The sequence below is a fragment of the Cladophialophora immunda genome (assembly GCF_000835495.1).
Source record: "Cladophialophora immunda strain CBS 83496 unplaced genomic scaffold supercont1.1, whole genome shotgun sequence".
NCBI classification, from domain to species: domain Eukaryota; kingdom Fungi; phylum Ascomycota; class Eurotiomycetes; order Chaetothyriales; family Herpotrichiellaceae; genus Cladophialophora; species Cladophialophora immunda.
In genome coordinates, this window is record NW_015622541.1 from 6,508,088 (window position 1) to 6,525,272 (window position 17,185).

At 55.0% G+C, this 17,185-nt stretch overlaps 8 protein-coding genes across 8 annotated transcripts; 4 read left to right on the plus strand and 4 right to left on the minus strand.

The window, feature by feature from the left end:
- Window positions 1–1,140: 1,140 nt before the first annotated feature.
- Window positions 1,141–2,327, plus strand: PV07_01905 (uncharacterized protein). Its single transcript, XM_016388480.1, has one exon. The coding sequence runs from the start codon at window positions 1,295–1,297 to the stop codon at window positions 2,153–2,155; it is 861 nt and encodes a 286-aa protein (XP_016255408.1). The 5' UTR covers window positions 1,141–1,294; the 3' UTR covers window positions 2,156–2,327.
- A 496-nt stretch (window positions 2,328–2,823) lies between these two features.
- PV07_01906 (uncharacterized protein) lies at window positions 2,824–4,341 on the plus strand (the record flags this gene model as incomplete). The annotated part of the gene is made up of 1 exon (XM_016388481.1): window positions 2,824–4,341. Exon 1 carries the CDS (start codon window positions 2,992–2,994, stop codon window positions 4,339–4,341), a length of 1,350 nt encoding a protein of 449 aa, XP_016255409.1. The 5' UTR covers window positions 2,824–2,991.
- A 263-nt stretch (window positions 4,342–4,604) lies between these two features.
- PV07_01907 (uncharacterized protein) lies at window positions 4,605–6,516 on the minus strand. The gene has a single exon (XM_016388482.1). The coding sequence runs from the start codon at window positions 5,823–5,825 to the stop codon at window positions 4,863–4,865; it is 963 nt and encodes a 320-aa protein (XP_016255410.1). The 5' UTR covers window positions 5,826–6,516; the 3' UTR covers window positions 4,605–4,862.
- A 724-nt stretch (window positions 6,517–7,240) lies between these two features.
- Window positions 7,241–9,330, minus strand: PV07_01908 (uncharacterized protein). Its single transcript, XM_016388483.1, has one exon. It carries the CDS (start codon window positions 8,950–8,952, stop codon window positions 7,402–7,404), a length of 1,551 nt encoding a protein of 516 aa, XP_016255411.1. The 5' UTR covers window positions 8,953–9,330; the 3' UTR covers window positions 7,241–7,401.
- A 991-nt stretch (window positions 9,331–10,321) lies between these two features.
- Window positions 10,322–10,942, plus strand: PV07_01909 (uncharacterized protein). The gene is made up of 2 exons (XM_016388484.1): window positions 10,322–10,519; window positions 10,578–10,942. Exons 1-2 carry the CDS (start codon window positions 10,506–10,508, stop codon window positions 10,777–10,779), a joined length of 216 nt encoding a protein of 71 aa, XP_016255412.1. The 5' UTR covers window positions 10,322–10,505; the 3' UTR covers window positions 10,780–10,942.
- Window positions 10,943–10,950: 8 nt separating this feature from the next.
- PV07_01910 (uncharacterized protein) lies at window positions 10,951–12,557 on the minus strand. Its single transcript, XM_016388485.1, has 3 exons — window positions 11,792–12,557; window positions 11,382–11,743; window positions 10,951–11,330 (listed from the first exon to the last, which is right to left on the minus strand). Exons 1-3 carry the CDS (start codon window positions 12,414–12,416, stop codon window positions 11,058–11,060), a joined length of 1,260 nt encoding a protein of 419 aa, XP_016255413.1. The 5' UTR covers window positions 12,417–12,557; the 3' UTR covers window positions 10,951–11,057.
- Window positions 12,558–13,439: 882 nt separating this feature from the next.
- PV07_01911 (uncharacterized protein) lies at window positions 13,440–17,104 on the minus strand. The gene is made up of 3 exons (XM_016388486.1): window positions 16,862–17,104; window positions 15,926–16,808; window positions 13,440–15,880 (listed from the first exon to the last, which is right to left on the minus strand). The coding sequence occupies exons 1-3, from the start codon at window positions 17,006–17,008 to the stop codon at window positions 15,828–15,830; spliced, it is 1,083 nt and encodes a 360-aa protein (XP_016255414.1). The 5' UTR covers window positions 17,009–17,104; the 3' UTR covers window positions 13,440–15,827.
- PV07_01912 (uncharacterized protein) lies at window positions 13,659–15,259 on the plus strand. The gene is made up of 2 exons (XM_016388487.1): window positions 13,659–14,232; window positions 14,297–15,259. Exons 1-2 carry the CDS (start codon window positions 13,750–13,752, stop codon window positions 15,152–15,154), a joined length of 1,341 nt encoding a protein of 446 aa, XP_016255415.1. The 5' UTR covers window positions 13,659–13,749; the 3' UTR covers window positions 15,155–15,259.
- Window positions 17,105–17,185: the final 81 nt, after the last annotated feature.

Consider the following 17,185-nt stretch of genomic DNA (forward strand, 5'->3'; position numbering starts at 1 on the left):
GTCCTCAAGCATTTCCTCTCCCGACCCTTGCGCCACTCGAAGACGATGACCTGTTCGCAGGGCCGCTTGATTCGTCCCATCAGCCAGCGCAAGACACTCCTTCCGCAACAGAATTTCAGCGTGATCCAAGCTTGATTTGTCCGTACTGCGAACGACCGGCACAGAGTCGGTCACAACTAGCGTGAGTGCTTTCACGTGGCATCAAGCACAAGCACAAGCACGAGGACTGACGTGTTCCAAGGAAACACCTGCTTGTCCACACGAAGCCGTTTCCGTGTCTTGAAGCTGACTGTCGAGGACAGCGCTTTGAGAGCCGACGTGATCTCCAGCGGCATCGAGACGCCTACCATCCGTCCGACAACGGCCCACCGCAGCGGTTCTGGTGTTCGGTAGCATCCTGTGAGCAGTCACGGCCACCCTTTTGTGGCTATTCACGCAAGGACGGACTGCAGCGTCACATGAAAAACAAACATGCCACGTAACGACTTCAGGGAGGTAGCGCTACTTAGTCATGGCAATCAAGCGGGCAAGGTCCATATCATCACTTTCATCCATTCTTGTTCCATCTTGCCTCTTGTCCAGTGAACTGCGTGATTGCACAACGTCCTCTTCTCTATCTTCCGCAAATAGTTTCGGGCGTAGGGTCGCCTTCCACCCCATTGTCACGTGAAGGCAGGAGGGGTGGGCGTTATCATGTTTCTAGTCTGATCCGATCGGACAACTGGAGCAGAGCCAACCGATACCCCTAACGGCAGATAGGGTGTCGATGCTAGGCGAAACTGGTCCTTCAAAGTAGAGGTTGGAAGCAGGCAGCGTTGCCGAATATCACGGTCGCCTCTGTTCGATGGATCAACCTCCTTTGATGGCAGCAACCATGAACACAAGAAGGAAGAGTGAGGTCGGCCGCATGCGTGCCTTTTCGTTCGGTAGAGACAAGATCAGCGCCTTTGGATCGTCTGCCCAATCGTCCATGGTGCTAAGCTGCGGCTTGGCTGCAGCGTGGTAGTGGCTTTCTGCAAGGCCTCCAATGCACGGCGCGCCACGTTTTGATCACTGGAAAGGCGCTCAACGCCTAGTATTTGCTGCCAGAAGTCAAATATATATTGAGCCCTGACGGAATAATGGCCCCAGGATTCTGTGAGAAGGTCGAATACGCAGGAGCAAACACAAATCTCATGAAGGTATCTCTGGTGGGCTGGCCAATAGATTAGTTTGATCTCGCACCGTTGAGTATAGAACCGAGATCTTGATCGAGGGGACTTTCTCGAACATCTTGTCCACGATCCTACAAGCCATGCCTGATCTGACGGACCGCGACCGGAAGTTCCAACTCTACTTCACCCTCCTGGCGCCCCAATACGCCCACTTGACCTCGAACACCACCTACGACCTCCTCCTGCAAGCCTTCAACGGGCCGCTCAAGCAACGACTCAGCGGCGTCCTCAGCTCGTCCGACTCGGTGACTGTGCACGACAATGCTTCGGGCCCAGGCACTGCCACCTCGGCGTTGCTCGACTTCTGCCACAGCGCCGACCTCCCAACGCCCACCGTCTACGCCACAGACTATACCGAAGCCATGATCGACGCGCTGCAGCGCCTGATCCCGGCTCGAGGCTGGACCAAGGTCGCCGCCCGCGTCGCCGACTCCCAATCCCTGGACTTTGGAGAGGCCACCTTCGACCTCGGCATCGTCAACTTCAGCATCGCCAACTTCAACGACGCCGCGTTGGCGATGCGGGAACTGCACCGGACGATCAAGCCCGGCGGGACAGCCATAGTCGCGAACTGGGAGACGTTCGGGTTCGCGACCGTGCTCAACACCGCGATGAACAAAGTCAGACCCGGCGCGGGCCCGCTACCCGCGGCGGGCCAGGAGTTCATGCAGGAGGACGTCCTCGTGCAGACGCTGGTCGGCGCCGGCTTCGAGCGCGACAAGGTCGCGGTCCACCTGACCGCGATCGTGGTGGGTGACGCCGAGAGGCTGGCCGGGATGACGGACTTCATGACCGGGCCGTATCTGGGCCCCGTGGCGGCGACGTTGTCCGAGGACGAGAAGAAGGAGTGGCCTGCCGCGGTGGCCAAGTCGATCGAGGAGGCCAAGGCCGCCGACGGTGGTGTGGTCTGTAAGGCATGGGTGCTTGCTGCATCGAAGTAGTAGAGTAGTAGCCGTGGAGATGAGGTTGGTGGTGAGGATGCACCCATATACTTCGAGGTGCAGAGTATAGGTCGCTACTTCATCAATCCATTTACTTGGCCTGTGTACTAGAAAAAGGGGATGGGTGTAGTGCTTCCACCGACATACACAGTAGGTACCAAGGCATGTAAACGGGTAAATAGGTAGTTTCCTGCCTAAGCAACTTCAAAGGAGGCAATAGGGGACGCAGCTGATACGCATTATTAGCTAGTGCCACTATAGCTGGTTAGCGTAAGTAGAAGAACGCCTAGTGGCCTTAGCAGAGCTATCAGCAGAAGCCATAATCCTCCCCTCTAAAATGTCTAGCGATTCTCTGCTTTCCGCCCATTAACAACGCGGTCACTCCGTCGACAACAGCTATTCAAGTCTCTCTCCAACAACGAACCCAAGCTCTAGAAACCACGCTGCCTGGCTCTGCTGACGTGACACGCCGCGCTACTGCAGAACAAAAAAAGACCTCAGGCCGCTCAGCTGCGACACGCCTCCAAGGCACCGGCATGGCTTGGTATTTCTTGGGTTCTCTTGGTGTCTGCAACTTCGACCGCCGTTGTCTTACCGCCACCCTCGGGCTGGGCAGGCTTGGGTCGAGAAAAGTGGCAGCTCTTGATTGACAGACGCAATGACAGGGACGGCAAGACACGCTGGGTGTCCGGGGTGATTTGATCTCGCGGCCTCAGACAAGGTCGGTTCTTGGTTTCTTTGATGTTGACTCCGGTCGCTGTTTTCGTCAGACTGGTCCCTCTGTCATAGAGGCTTGTGGTGGAGCAGCCCTCTTTTTTCTGCTTCTCGAGAGGGCCATGTCGCGGAAGACAGGCGTGCTGACACGCAGCGTGATTTCATTGCTTTGTCTGTCGGGTCTTGTCACAGGGGCACACGGGGAGGGAGACGTCAGATACAGGGCGAGTTTCGATCAGGAATACCAGCCTGGCGTTGTCGACATCGGCCTAGCGACCAACGAGAGCATGCTGCCAGATGCCTTCTCGCCCTGGTCATACAAGCCAGCGTGCACGGCCAAGCTCAGCCTGATCGGGAGCGAACTGTGCGTGTACACAGACCGATACTTCAGCAACGGCAGAGGCATCTCGATATTTACCACGCCGGAAATCGCAGGAGAATTTGCCGCCGTTCTGGCCTCCTTACAAGACCCACCTTTGTTAGATACGCTAGGTATCAACGGTTTCTCAGGCGCATGGTATACTCATCCAGTCCCCGGCAAGGGGATCGGCATGCTCGCCAAACACGACCTTCGCCGTGGCGACACAATCACGGCGTATACTCCCGTCCTACTCGCGTACAAGGAAGCCATCCTCCCGAAGGACCAGCGCGAGACGTTTCTCCAGCTGGCAATCGCCCAGCTACCCGCCCCGTCGCGCGAGGCGTACCTGAAGCTGGCCACCATCTCGGACGACCCGGGCATCCTGGCGCAGGACATCGCCGGCGCGAACTCGTTTGAGATGCGACTCGGCAAGGGGAAGGCAGATGCTCCCAGCTCGGAGGCGGCGGCTGCCCACCTGGCCATCATCCCCGAGGCGTCGCGGATGAACCACGACTGCGCGCCCAACGCCATCTTCCACACCAACGCCTCGACACTGGCCCACGTCGTACGCGCGACGCGCCCCATCCGCAAGGACGAGGAAATCACCATCGCGTACACCAACCCGCTCGAGCCTCGCGCCGTGCGGCAGAAATACCTATCCGACGCCTTCCATTTCACATGCGCCTGCTCGCGGTGCCTCAGGGGCGGCAGAGACACCGGTGCCACCGCAGACGCAGACGCAGACGCCGACACAGTCCTGTCCGAGATCGCCGCCCTCCAAGACGCGCTGGCAAGGGGGTGGTCCGACCCCGCCTCCGCCGCGGGGGTCACGCACGCCGAGCGCCTCGTCCGGCTGCTCCGCGCCGAGGGCCTGGACGGCTACCTCGACCCGGCGTACTGCTACGCGGCGCTGGTGTACAGCGCCGCCGGCAGCGGGCGGGGCGCGCGCAAGTACCTCGCGCTGGCGGTCGAGGCGATCGAGCTCCGGCTGGGCGAGGGCGCGCCCGACCTGCCGGCCTGGAGGGCCATGTTGGACGATCCGGCCCGGCATTGGAGCTGGATGGTCCGGAAGAAGAGAAAGGCGAGGGACGGACGGGGACGGGAAGGGTGAGCGGGATGCCGCTGGATGAAAGACTGAATCAATCAATCAATGACTGAGAAAATGACCTGGCTTTTGGTGGCCGTGAGGTATGACAGTTCCAGTATATTATAGCAAACCCCGAGCAAGTTTGAAAGTGGCTGAGCACACGAAACGAGCAGAAGCGGACGCGGGCGAACGCTCTGTCGTCAGGGCATCCTGATTTCAAGGGTGACTAGAGGCGGTCGTTCGTTGGCCTCGGGGCAAAGAGGTAGACACCAGACGTTATCATGTAGTTTCGTCTCATTGCATTTTCATTCCGGCCATGTCTCGTCCCAGACTGGCCAGCGGTACCCGGCAGGGCACCATCGAGATATACTAAACCAAAAAAAAAAAGGAATAATATAGAAAGTTGACAACGACCAAGTCAAGACCAAACATATTCCCACTTGCTCAAGACCCGAGCCCTACTTGTTGTCGTGTGCGATATCAAGACCCTTCAACGCTCCCAAGCACCTCAAACGCCTCGCGTTCCCTTCCTTGCATTGCACACTCTAGCAACCCTTCCTCGACGCGCCCTTGACGCCCTTCCCGACGCGGTGCAAAAACGTCCACGCAGCCCGGTCGTCCTCGAACGCGATGTAGCCGTCAAACGCCTTGGCGGGGGTATTCTTGAGGATCTTGGTGACGACCTCCTCGACGGCCAGCACGTCGGCGATGGAGACGGCGGGGAGCATGCACCCCTCAGCACCGTCTGCATCCCTGTCCCTGTCGCAGTCGCCGTCGCCATCGTAGTCGTCGCAGACCACGCGCATCTCAATCTCCGGCGGCACGGGAAGGATGCGGATCCCGCTGCCGGCGGCGCGCGGCAGGCGCATCAGCTCGCACACCTTGGGGCACAGGATGTTGGACTGCGGGACCAGGAAGACGAGCATCGTTTGCGGCGTCAGCAGCAGCGACGAGATAGTCGTGTAGGTCTGCGGGTAGATGATCGAGGCCACCGTCGGGCAGGAGAGGAGGTAGGTTCGCAGTTCTGGATTGCTGGTGCTACTGCGTGTTTGATGCTTGCTGGCGCTTTTGTGGCTTTTGCTGCTGTGGTGGTGGTGGTGGTGATGATGCTGCTGCGATCGTGACTTCGTGATGCTGGTCGTCGAGTATTGGCGATCGTCTGATGGGTCTGCTTGCAGTCCACACACGGCAGTCTCTGCAGTGGCACCGCTGGTGACCTGGCGCTCTTGGTGTTTTGATTTGTGCTCGCCGCGTGCTTTGCGCGAGGTCGACTTCGATTCCGCGGTGAAGCAGCAGTTCTTGACCGGTGGCAGGGAGCATTTCCCCGTCGGGTAGGCAAAGTCCCAGCACGAAACGCCTAGTGCTTCCATCTGCGACTCCAAATCGGAGACGGTCAGTGTCGTCACCGATGAGGTCTGTTTCGACACCATCTCGGTTTGCTCATTCGTCGACGAGGCTTTCCCTATGCTCAAGCTGGATTGTCTGAAGACTTGTGTGCTGAAATGCATCTAGAACAAATTCCGACGGAGGAACGGTGCTCCCGCTCAGGTTATGCTCGTATAAAGGCGCGAAGGGGGCCGCTGCGTCGCGTGATGGCTTGGTAGGCGTGGTGGCACTGGACTCTGCCTACAAATCAAAGATATAAGACCTCCTGACCGAACAGCCTCGTCTTACTGAACAGGCAAGTCTGCTTGTCGCTCACGCCTCACTGGCAGGTGATCAAGGGAGGGAAGGCGTGGGTGATAACTAATTCTGATAGTGAGCGTATATTCGAGAGGGTCAAATCGGTCCTCAAATCCTTTCAGACATGGAAGGAAGATATGGTGCACTTCATGGCTATGCGGATGCGGGGCGCGAGGGAGATATAGTGCAGCACGATAGCTTTCCGCTCCCTACCCAAGGGAGGAAAGTCAGAAGTTCTCAAGCCAGATCAGGACCGCGGCACCGGGGAGCCATATACAAAAGACGTCCTACCCTAGGTCGCATGACTCCTGAACCATTCCAAGGGCGCCGAGGGTTGCACTCAGGTCCTCCCTGTCCTCCTTAGGCGACCCTGACCTGAGTAAGAGGGGCGTCAGGATTAGCAAATCATCCTCCATCATTTGGCTTTTCCAACCTGTGAGCGATTTTTGTCGGTCAATGTCCCTTGCATTTCTGGAAGGCCGATAGAAAGGGGGACCGGGGCTGGGAGAGCCGGCGAGAGGTCCGGGATCAGCTCCAGCAGCATGGTTTAAATGCAATATCAATCAACACCAGAACAAAACAGCGCGTACCCCGCAGCCGGTTAGCCGTTTGACGTAGGGGCCGCTTCAGCTGCTATACGAATAGGCTGATGGTGCCGAAGTCGCGAGGCCGAGCTGGTGCCAGCTGGCGGCGGCGGCTGCGGCTGATGTTTCATGGATATTCTCCGATCAAGCCACTTAGGTCAGGCCAGAGCTGGGGGATGAGGTGAGCGTGATAGGGCGCCCCAGAAAAGCTGACCCAGTATTCTCCAGATGGACGATTCATCGAGGGCAAGACCTATTTGGGCAACCGTATCAGAGAGCCAAAAGTGCAAAAGGGATGACAGCTGGTATATCGAGGTATTCAAGCTGCTGGTGGTAAAAAGGAGAATATCCCTCAAACGTCTTGACTGGTGGCTTGCGGGAGCCGTGGCGCCCACCTTCCGAGATCGACAGGTGCATCCAGAAGGCGACTTTTCCGTCCGCAAGGGGCTTGCCGGCCATTTCTCGGCCTTGCACCAGTCTTGCTCCAACTAGCGAGACCGACTGAGGATGGATTTCGATGCGAGCATGGACCCCTTGGGCCAGGAAGATCCATTTTGGCTCGTCTAGAGCCGTACTCCGTGTGGAAATTTTCCATTGTTGGGAAATATCTCACCCTGCTCTTGCGAGGCAAAGGTAGAAGAAGCAATATATACTATAAGAATTTGTATGTGCAAAGTGTCCTGTTCCAGAGAGGTGGCGGAGAGCAGGAGAAGGAGCTCTAGCAAGGGCACGTCTAGCTCCATCGCCGGCATGGAGCACGCTTCTGCTCGCATCATGTCCATCGATGTGGGGAATTCCGGTGAGCTCCTCCCGTTGTTCAATCCGTAGGCAACGTAACCTTGAAGACCAAAACTTGATTGTCAAGATTGAACCCACCCTCATCGGTGTACGGCAATAGCCCGCCGTTCATGTACCCATTCTGCGTGATGAAATCGTTGTCACTCAAGCTGAAGATGAAATATTCGCCGTCAGCCTTGGTATAGCCGTCCTTGCAGGTAGGAGCGGAAGGATTGACAGGGACTACGGCTATCGACTCCCATTTTTCATTCAGAAGACTGGCATCTTGTGCCCCACCATTGTGAAGCCCGAAGCGATTGAGCTGAGAGTTGACATTGTAGTCGAGCCACGAGCAATAGGTGGCAGGAATGATCGCCGAGGCGAGAACACCGCTCACAGAAGCCGCAGAGCAAGTTGTGCAGTCGTAGGTGTTTCCCGCTAGATTGGTGGCTTTGGAGATGTCGAAGACATCAATGTGGCGGTATCGTGACAGTGAATTGGATTGACCATGGCCGCGGCTGGAGTCACGCGCAAGAACCAGGAATTGTGTCGGACTGATGTAGTGGATCTCCGATTGGGCGGCAACCAGAGTATTGTTGCTGAAGACCGGCAGTGGAACCATGTACTCTGCCTTGTAGATTGGCGCGGAGGGATCACTGACATCGTATTCAAGCAGACGACTAAGGCGACGTGTTGAGGAGTTGTCGCCGCCCTCTTGAGCCAAAGCCGACTGCATCAGTGCATAGAGAGTTTTCTTATCGGGCGAAGAGGTTAGACCTTCGAGACCTTGATTGTTCGACCGCCCGGTATCAGGGGTAGCGGGGATTGTCTCAAAGTCAGGGTCATAACGAGGTGGGCTATCAGCGTTGAAAGACTCGGTGCCGTTTCTCTCAGGAATGATTGCAGAAGGGGGTTTGATAGCTCCTGTCATTTTACCGCTATGGTCGAAATGATAGATGTATGGTCCGTATTCATCGGAAATCCAGAAGCCGTCAGGACTGAGAACAAGACCTTCGGTGTCTCCACACACACGGTGGCCCCCGGTACCATTACCGCCGAAGCCGTCGCCCGTGTATGTCGCAGATGGAAGATCGGGAAGGCCAGGGAAGGTAAGGTAAGGCGGTTTGAGATCGGCATCAAGCCCCGTCATTGGAGTCCCGGCAGGGTCTGTGAAACGGATGGTGTCGAGATATTGCAGGTGAACGTTTGGCGAACTTGGGTCCGCGGCTGTGGAGTTGTAGTTGGGCTCGAAGGTGACCTGGAACTTGTGGACTCGAGGTTGATAGTTCAATGTGCCTTCCGTGTTCCACCCACGGTCGGGCAGAGTCCAGAGAATGCCAGTATACACTCCGTTGCTGTCGACTTTCCATGAGTGTTGGTCGATGGCGGCGCTACTGCCGATCCCTCCTGCAGTATCGCCAAACTTGTCGCGCGAATCTGACGGTGTGAATCCATACCCAGCGAGAGCCTGATAGACGTACGTCTGGCCATTGCAGGTGGTCGAGTTCACAGCCGCGCCAGCTCGACGAGTGGGAGACGCCAATGCAAAGCTGGCAACGAGCGTGGAGATAAGCAGTGCCTTCATAGCCATTATGATTGGTCGTACCAGGGGTGGCGAGCTATTACCGGGGGTGTTATTGGTCGTCTGAGCGGAAAAGGGGGAGAGTTCCTGTACAGTAAGCTCAGCCAAACGAACGACGTGGCAAACCTGGATGCTCTGCAGATGCAAGATGCAAATGGAGGAACGATTGACATGACAGAGTTGCTGAAGAAGAACTTGAACGGCCTTTTAACAGCAGCAGCAACTGTTGGCCATGAGAGGACAGCTCCGAAACAAGCTGCACGTGTGCAGATGAACCTGCTTGATTCGTGCGAGCATAGCGACCTGCCAAAAGAAAAGCGTGCAGATCCAAGTGGGAAACGGCGATACTACCAGCCAAGCGAGCACCAAACGGAAGATACATCTGAGAAGTCGTGGCAGGTCAGAAGCATGCCGTGGTAGCGTAGCCATTGCATCTCATTTAGATTCTACAGCTGATGGGCGAGTGTCTTGGAGGAAAATATACAAGAGCTGAGAGAAGCGCTGGAGCCACTCAGTGGATGCAGTATTTGCCGGGCAGAAGGTAAGCCGAGGGAAAGCATCACTTATGAAGAAGCTAGCTGTATAGAGGTTAGGACTTCGTTAACTGAAGACAGTTCGCAAAACATACTCAAAGCGGATGTAGCCACGAACTAATCCTGCTATTCCTCCATGTACTAATCGCACAGGTGGTTGACCGCACCCTTATTCCTCCTTCCGTTGGACAGAGAGCACTCACTGACAAGCCTTCGGGGTATCCTTCAAATTCACCCTAATCCGGATAGAGAATAGGAATGCACTGTTGTTGGTTGGGCCAGCATGGTCTGTCCAGCAAAGGTGGCCGTAGATTCAAGTCGGGGCAGGACATGATGACAGTGGCGCATGTTTAAACGCCTTACAGGTGGTCATCGAGTGCAATGTGCTTGGCTCGACAGAGCATGGGGATTTGTGGGAAGCAGTGTGGGCCGAGGGAACTCACAATGTCATCCTGTTGTCTACCTAGGTAAGACATGGTTTGTTCAACAGGCAGATGGCGCACCCCGCCGTGGGATAAAAGTACTAGTTGAGTTCCTCGTGCTAGGTCAAGAGATTGGTCGAGATCGGATCGACATGACAAGCAATGCCCGCGTGGCAACTGTGGCCGTGCTGGACTTTGGCCTTTGGGTAGAAGAGCATAAAGAGGCGTTGATGGGGGAAGTGAAGGAAAGCAGCTGAAGCGTGGGTCTTGCCAAGGCCACTGCTCCAGGAACCGTCACGTGGATTGTCATTCATTGGCTGCTGATTGGCCTTGAGACGTCATTGGCGTCGCGAGCATCTCTACGTGACGTAGTTGCATATGCTTTCTCGATCTTGGGAGCAGCAGTGCAGATCGAGGGGGTGGCAGCTGATCATCGCTGTTCCCCTCGCCGAGAGCCTCTTGTCGTCTATATAAACACTGGCAATCCCCAGAGTTTGGAACTTGATTTCCTTCTCTTCAGCAACACCCTCACAGTCAAGAGAAATACAGTGCAAATCAAACCCACAACAAAACCTCATCACCACAACACCAGTTGTTCCCCACCGCAATGGATACCATCAAGTACGTGGGCCTCTATCCAGTCTGGACCTTGCAGTCACACTAACACGTTGTCTTTCAGGAACACCGTTGACTACGTCAAGGAGTCCATCTCCGGCGCCGGCGCCACTGCCTCCAAGGAGGCCAACAAGAATGTCGCCAAAGACAGCAATGCCGACATCACCACTCGTGCTCAGGCAGCCGGCGATGCCCTCTCAGACAAGCTTGATGAGCAGAAACACGACCGCAAGGCCGATGTCCACAAGGAGGCCGCCAAGCACTAGATTCTCGCAGACAAGAGAGCATGATGAGATACGAATCAATTGGAGCTAGGAGGAAAGCACAAGCGGACGTCGAGATACCCCAACAGGCCTCGAACCGAGGCATGAAATGGTCAACCACTTAGCATCCTCAAATAGTTTGAATGGACAATATGTTAACACAAGATCTGAAGCCTCTTTCTGTCGTACTGTGTAAGATCATAGGCAGTTCCCCCCACAATACCTAGTCTTGAAGGGATGTTCTCATTTTCCAATAGATGAAAGAGTCTTCTGCGAATTGGTTACAACGCAGAGGCATTGCCATGGCCCTCGAGCGCAGCTGCTGTCAACGTCCTCATCCGTTCGCGCTCCAAGGGATGGATGCTTTCAAGCGCAGTATCAACGTCCCTAGCCCGATTCTCCATCGCCGCTGTCGTACCACTTTCCGACAAGTAGCTTGGTGGACGATATCCGACGGTCTGATGTACTTCGTTCAATGCCTCTTCGTACGTGGGCGTCAGAGGCGTAGGCGGTACTTGTACCTCCTTCCAGTGGACTAAATCCGGATTCAATCTCTGCCAAATCGTGTTAATTCCCTGTGTCATTCACTCTTTTCGGATACTCACCATGCTTGTTCGAGTGTTACCGTAGACGGGTGGGGGGATTCGAATTGCTGCGTGATCTTCCACATCTGGGCCGAAGCCAGTGTCCGTAGCCATGTGTATCTCGATGGGCTTTTCAAGAACCAAGTCATCAATTTGCTCATTTTGTCTCCCTCTTCCGTCGCGGTGGCCTCGAGCTTCTCCTGCCACACGCCGGCGTCGTGTTCCGCGGGTTGTCCGGTGTCTTGGCCTTCTCGGTCGTCGCATGAGCATGAACATGCGAATAAGTTGGTGGATGAAGACCCCAGTCAAGGTCAGGATCAGGAGGATCGAGAGGACATGGAACATTGTATTTCTACCCACGCCCGTGGTCGCGAGGACCAAATCTAGATGTGTCAGTCATGTCCGCGAAGCTTGCTGGTGGGCTAACTCACAAACCACTACCGCAACCAACAAGGTGACGCCAAATGCGAAGCTGATTCTGGCCTTGGCGTTGACATCTGGGTCACGATATGATTTCTTGGAGAAGATGCCGTATTTCCTATTGCTTCGTTTTGACGAATGGCTGCTGCCGCCGCTAGTACTGCTGCCGTTTCGGTACGACTGCATGGCTTGACGTTCCGAAGGGGTAGGGTCATCGTCCATATTTCGTGCAAGTGGGATTGGGTGGATTGATTCAGCGACAGACGGCGGGTGACGCAGACTACCTGCGTACATGTCTGACTGCTCATCCTCGTCATCTCGCCGTACTGACAGTGGAGGGACTTCCTCAACCCTGGGAGGCGAATCTTCAATGACTGAACGTGTGGAGGTTCTGGACCTTGTGCTGGCAGGCAATGCGCCGCGAGCGAACGTGTCGTTTCGGGCTGAGCGGCGGGACGGAGCCAGGAACAGGGGCACCACGAAAGTCTTTCCGGCAGAGTTCGGTGAAGTAGCAGCACTGCTAGAGATCAGGTTTGACCTCCACAGACGCGACATGCCTCCCCCAGCGCCCGTCCGCAGCTCTGTCACTCCTGGACCGAGTATCTGTTCGGGGTGCAGACCGTGTCTCTCTTCCATTGCTGTAGACGTTATGCTTCTGTCTCGTTATTCTTTTTTCTGGAAGCTTGATGCAGGTTACCCTTTGAGGACAGGACGAGGAAAGGTCGACATGAGAGGCAGTGATGGAGGAGGAGAAATACAACCACCTTTACCGTGATGGAATACAGGGTGACAAAAAGGGAAGCAGCACAACATCAGAGTGAATACACGTGCCGCGTCCGGGCTCGAGTATCAGAAACAGGACCATCCTTTTGACCAGTGGTTGCCACAAGAGAATGGCCATCTTGGGCGATGTTCTTTCTTGCAATGGTGCAAGGAGCGAAGAATTGGCGGCGGAATGTTGTTCTCGTCGACGAGGGTGAAACATTGAAACCCTTTGGACCGCTAGAGACAGACGGTTTGACAGGCTGTCATTTTCTGTCCGCAATGAGCAGGAGACCAGTCACACATACGGCGGACTGGTCGACCACGATGGTGCCAGAGGAGCAGGAGGGGAAAGCAGGTCGACAGGATGGTTCGAAAGAGGACGCGTTCTGAAACACCATGTGGTCGTGTCGTGGAAAGGAAGAAAGACCCAGCAGAGGCGCACCAGGCCACCAGGCCCCCCGGGGGCCACCCAAAGTCCCACTCTACAAGTAGGTCAGTGGGCACTGGGCACGAGCTCCGGGGGTCCCTTGATCCAGTCTTCGGGGGGTTCGTCCACTGCCACCTTGGGTTCCCCTCACCTCCCACCAGTCCCTGGCTCTTTGGGCTCCCTATGTACCGTGTAGCCGGCACCTAGACCAATGCGCTCAGGGGCCACTACAGGGAGGCTGGCCCCTAAAATCTGCACGGCCTCCCCGAAGCCGCGAGAAATGGGCAGATCCCCCCACAACTCGCGTTATGACGTTGGCGACTCTCGCGAAAAGATCCCAATCCTTCGCCAACCACGGCCATCACCACCTCCAGCTAATGTGGCACAAGAAGCTTTTCACTTGCATCGGCTCGCTTGTGCCGAGCTGCAATGCTCAATGGACGACCAACCACCAGACTAGACTGATGAGGAAATCTCCGCGATCTCACGAGGTGAGGGTCGCTGTATAGGGCCTAGATTGGAGTATTCCTCGAGAGAGACACTGCCTCACATTTCAACTTCAGGTGCTCCTCGTGCAGTTCTCCTGATAGACAACATCCAGCAGTCTCCTCTCTCCACTATTCGAAAGGGTATATAATGATGAGCAGCATGCGGTCCTCAAGTCCTCGCATATCATTCAGAACTCTCCCATCAATTGCGAAGCGATCAATCCTTCAACCTAATCCGCACAGGAACTCGACCTAGATACTTTCGCAAGTCTGTGAAGGAAGTCTCAACATGTTCCCCATCAAACTTCTCGCGAAAGGCGTGACCGGCGCCTATGGCCTTGCACGTGAGGCCATGGCCGATCACGACGCCAAAAAGACCACGACGGCTCAGACTCATCTACAAGTCCCCTCCCCAGCCAAGGAAGAAGCCGACCTTTCAGACACCTCATCAGTCGAGTCGTCCGACGGCGAGGAAGCAGCACAAGAACTCGACGAAGTTCAGCAGTCAATTGCGCCGAAATCCAAAGAGGTCATTCAACTTGACGATGCTCGCAACGTCGACCAAGTGATAGACGCCTTCATGAAGATACACCCACCCCCCGAATATTCGCCAGTTGCCGGGAAACTCGATATGCCTGTTATCCTGCCTCAGCGTCGGCCGAAGAACAAAGAACGAGGCTTCGTTCGCGCCTATGCGCCTATGCTTCAGACTTGCGGGGTCGAGCAGGACGAGTTTGTCGACTTCCTAGATGGATTTGGAAAAGCGATTCAGGTATGGCCTCCTTTCCTCGGCACTAATGCTGTGACCATGTATACTGACTTTCGTGGTCGTTCAGCTGCATCCACTTTTTCATGCTTTCAACCTGGCTTGCGCCGGAGCAGTCATCGCTAGCGACATCGCAGTTGGCCCCATGTTTTTTGTCCACGTCGGTGCCATGGTTGTCCACACGAGCGTGGAGCTGTCACGTAGACAATATGTGAAATATCAGTCTAACAAATATCTTGACAACATGAACGAGACCTTTTTCAAGCCCCGAGGCCTCTATGCCTTGGTTATGGCATACAAACCCGAGTCCGACGATCTGGTCCAGAATGTCAACATGAATACCAATGTGGTAACCTCGATCGCAACTCGGGATTCGGGCCGTGGAGGTCGGTTCGCTAACGCGGCAGGTTCTTCGAGAGAAATCGAGATACCCGAGTCCGCCCCTCTCATCTTCCCAGAGCTGGACGCTTTGCCGGAGAGCGAGAAAGAGAATGCATTCAAGCGCAGCGGCAAGAGACTTGGTGACTATTTCGACCGCCGGGCCCAAGCCAAGTTCGAGAAGGCGAATCCGGGATCCAAACTGAACGTGTATCAGGAAAGACAATTTGCGTCGCGCTTCAGTGATCCCAACCATCCCGCCAACAGCGGCAGCTTGATAGCCTTGCTGAGCGGTGGGAAAATCGACACGACTGAAGCGGATCGAATGAAGGCTGAGAGACGGGCACGCAAACGCAACTTCAAAGATGCAAGACGTGTTTCGAGGGGCCGCGAGCCGCGCTACGATGCCAGTGGTCTGACCAAGAGAGCTCCGCAAGGGGGGATCAAAGGCTTGATGAGGTCGGATGTGTTGTATCTCATGATCGTAAATTATCCCAGCGAGGTGGAGTTGAAGGAAGCGGCTCAAGCCATGGCCAACCTACAGCTGTAATGGAGGTCAGGTTGACGCCAAGGAGTTTCCGAAAAGGATCTCTGTGTTCTGTGAGATGTGTAATTAACGGAGTTTTGTAATCTTTGCTCTATACGCAACCATGAGCCTTTTTTTATTAGATGAGCTCTGTTCTTTTCTTCTCCAAATATAAGCAGAAGGCGCTGGAATCGCGCGCGTGGCGCCATTGTATGAAAGTAATTATTTGAGAATATTTCAAAGGCGGCGCCGGCCCCTTGACGAAGGGCTCCTGATATCGTGGCCGAGCTCGATTTGTCGTCCCTTGCAAAGACCAGGACATAAGGATGAATGACTTGGGTTAGTGTCCTGGCAATCTCGGGACAATTTGCATTTTGAAGTTGCCGACAAGAACACAAAGGATTCTTGGGCGTCTCCATGCGGAAGCGAACACCTGTACCAGCAGCGATGCCACGATAGTATGCACTTTTCGCTAGGGTCCATTTCCCAAACGTCACAAATGCACGTGGGCAGTGACTGCTCAAGTTTGAGAGGGATTGGACGTTAGGTATAGCTCTTTGGCGTTCATGGCGCTATGGCAGGGGTTTCAGAATTGGTATTGTAATCGAGAAACCCCAAACCTACAACAGAAGGACGATTGCTTATGCGGATGAGACGGTGCTAGGAGGCATCTCTGTTCGACGATGCTGCCAAGTCTTCATCTTCCTAACTCACCGAGAATGAGGTTGCGATCGGTCGAGCCGGAAACAACTAAAAGGGTCAGCAAAGCCGGGGTATCAGGTCGTAGTTACTCACTGATTGGTTCTTCGGTAGGCGAGAAACGGACGTCGTTGACCGTTCCTTTGTGCCCGGGGAGTTTATAAAGTAATTTTGCGGATGCAGTGTCCCAGATCACTACCGTCCGATCGCCTGCCCCAGCGCAGATCTTGTCGCCTTGGGGATTCCAGCTGGCCCGTATCAGGTTCTTTTCAAAGCCTGAAGGAGCGCCATCATATGTCTGTACAGCCCGATCGACTGGGGCGAATGGCCTAATATCCCAAGTCCGCACAGTGGAGTCATGGGAATTCGATAGTAATGTTTGCGAGTCAGGTGATACTTCCAACGAGGTGATAGTGTCTTGATGGCCACTCAGGGTGTAGGTGACCTCCATTTTGCGAGCATCCCAGACCTTGATATCGTTGTCAATACCTCCCGAGTAGATCTCATGGCCCTGCTCTGCCATGGCCACTGCTGTAATGGGGAAATCGGTTTCGATGTAATCGACTGCCGCTTTCTGGCGAGGATCCCAAATCCCGATGCAGCCGTCATCGCTGCCACTGAGTAGGAGGTCTTGACCACGTCTACTCAAGTCCAGGCAGTTTATAACCTCCTCGTGACCGACGTGTTTGCGCATCCTCAAACCCGTTTCGAGGTCCCAGCTCGCAATAGTCATGTCGGCGGAAGCGGAGTAAATCGTTCTTGAATCGCGGGACCATTGCAGATCTAACACGGCACCCTTGTGGCCAGTCATAATTCCGTAATTTTCACAATGTCCATATGTATTCCAAAGCATTATTGACCGGTCCATGGACCCAGAGGCGATGTGTTGACCAGTGGGATCAAATCTTGTTGCGAAAACCTCCCCCGAGTGGCCCGTCAGTTCCATGATGGGAGCGGCTAGCCCGCTGGTGCGAAGGGCCTGTCGTAAGGTTGTTAGCATATCGACTCATCGTGTCTAACTTTGAAACATACAGAGGGCACGAGAGTGCCATTTTGATCTTTTGCGCCAACAGTCAGGGCCTTGTTGTCGTTCAGATCTGAACTAGACTTCTGTCTCTTTACCAATGCTTGCGGTTGGCTGAAGCTGTCAGAAGCTTGTCGCTTTATCGACGGCATCATGATGAACAGGCCAGTAGGGATGTAGACAACGGTGAGAGACCAGCAGAAGACACAATGATCTATGAAATGTAAACTTGCAGTCACTGCAGTTCCGTGAAGTGGCAGAACACCAAACAAAAAGTTCCCAGACTTTTTGGGCCGGCAGCCGGAGTATCAGTTTATCCGGAACACAAAACC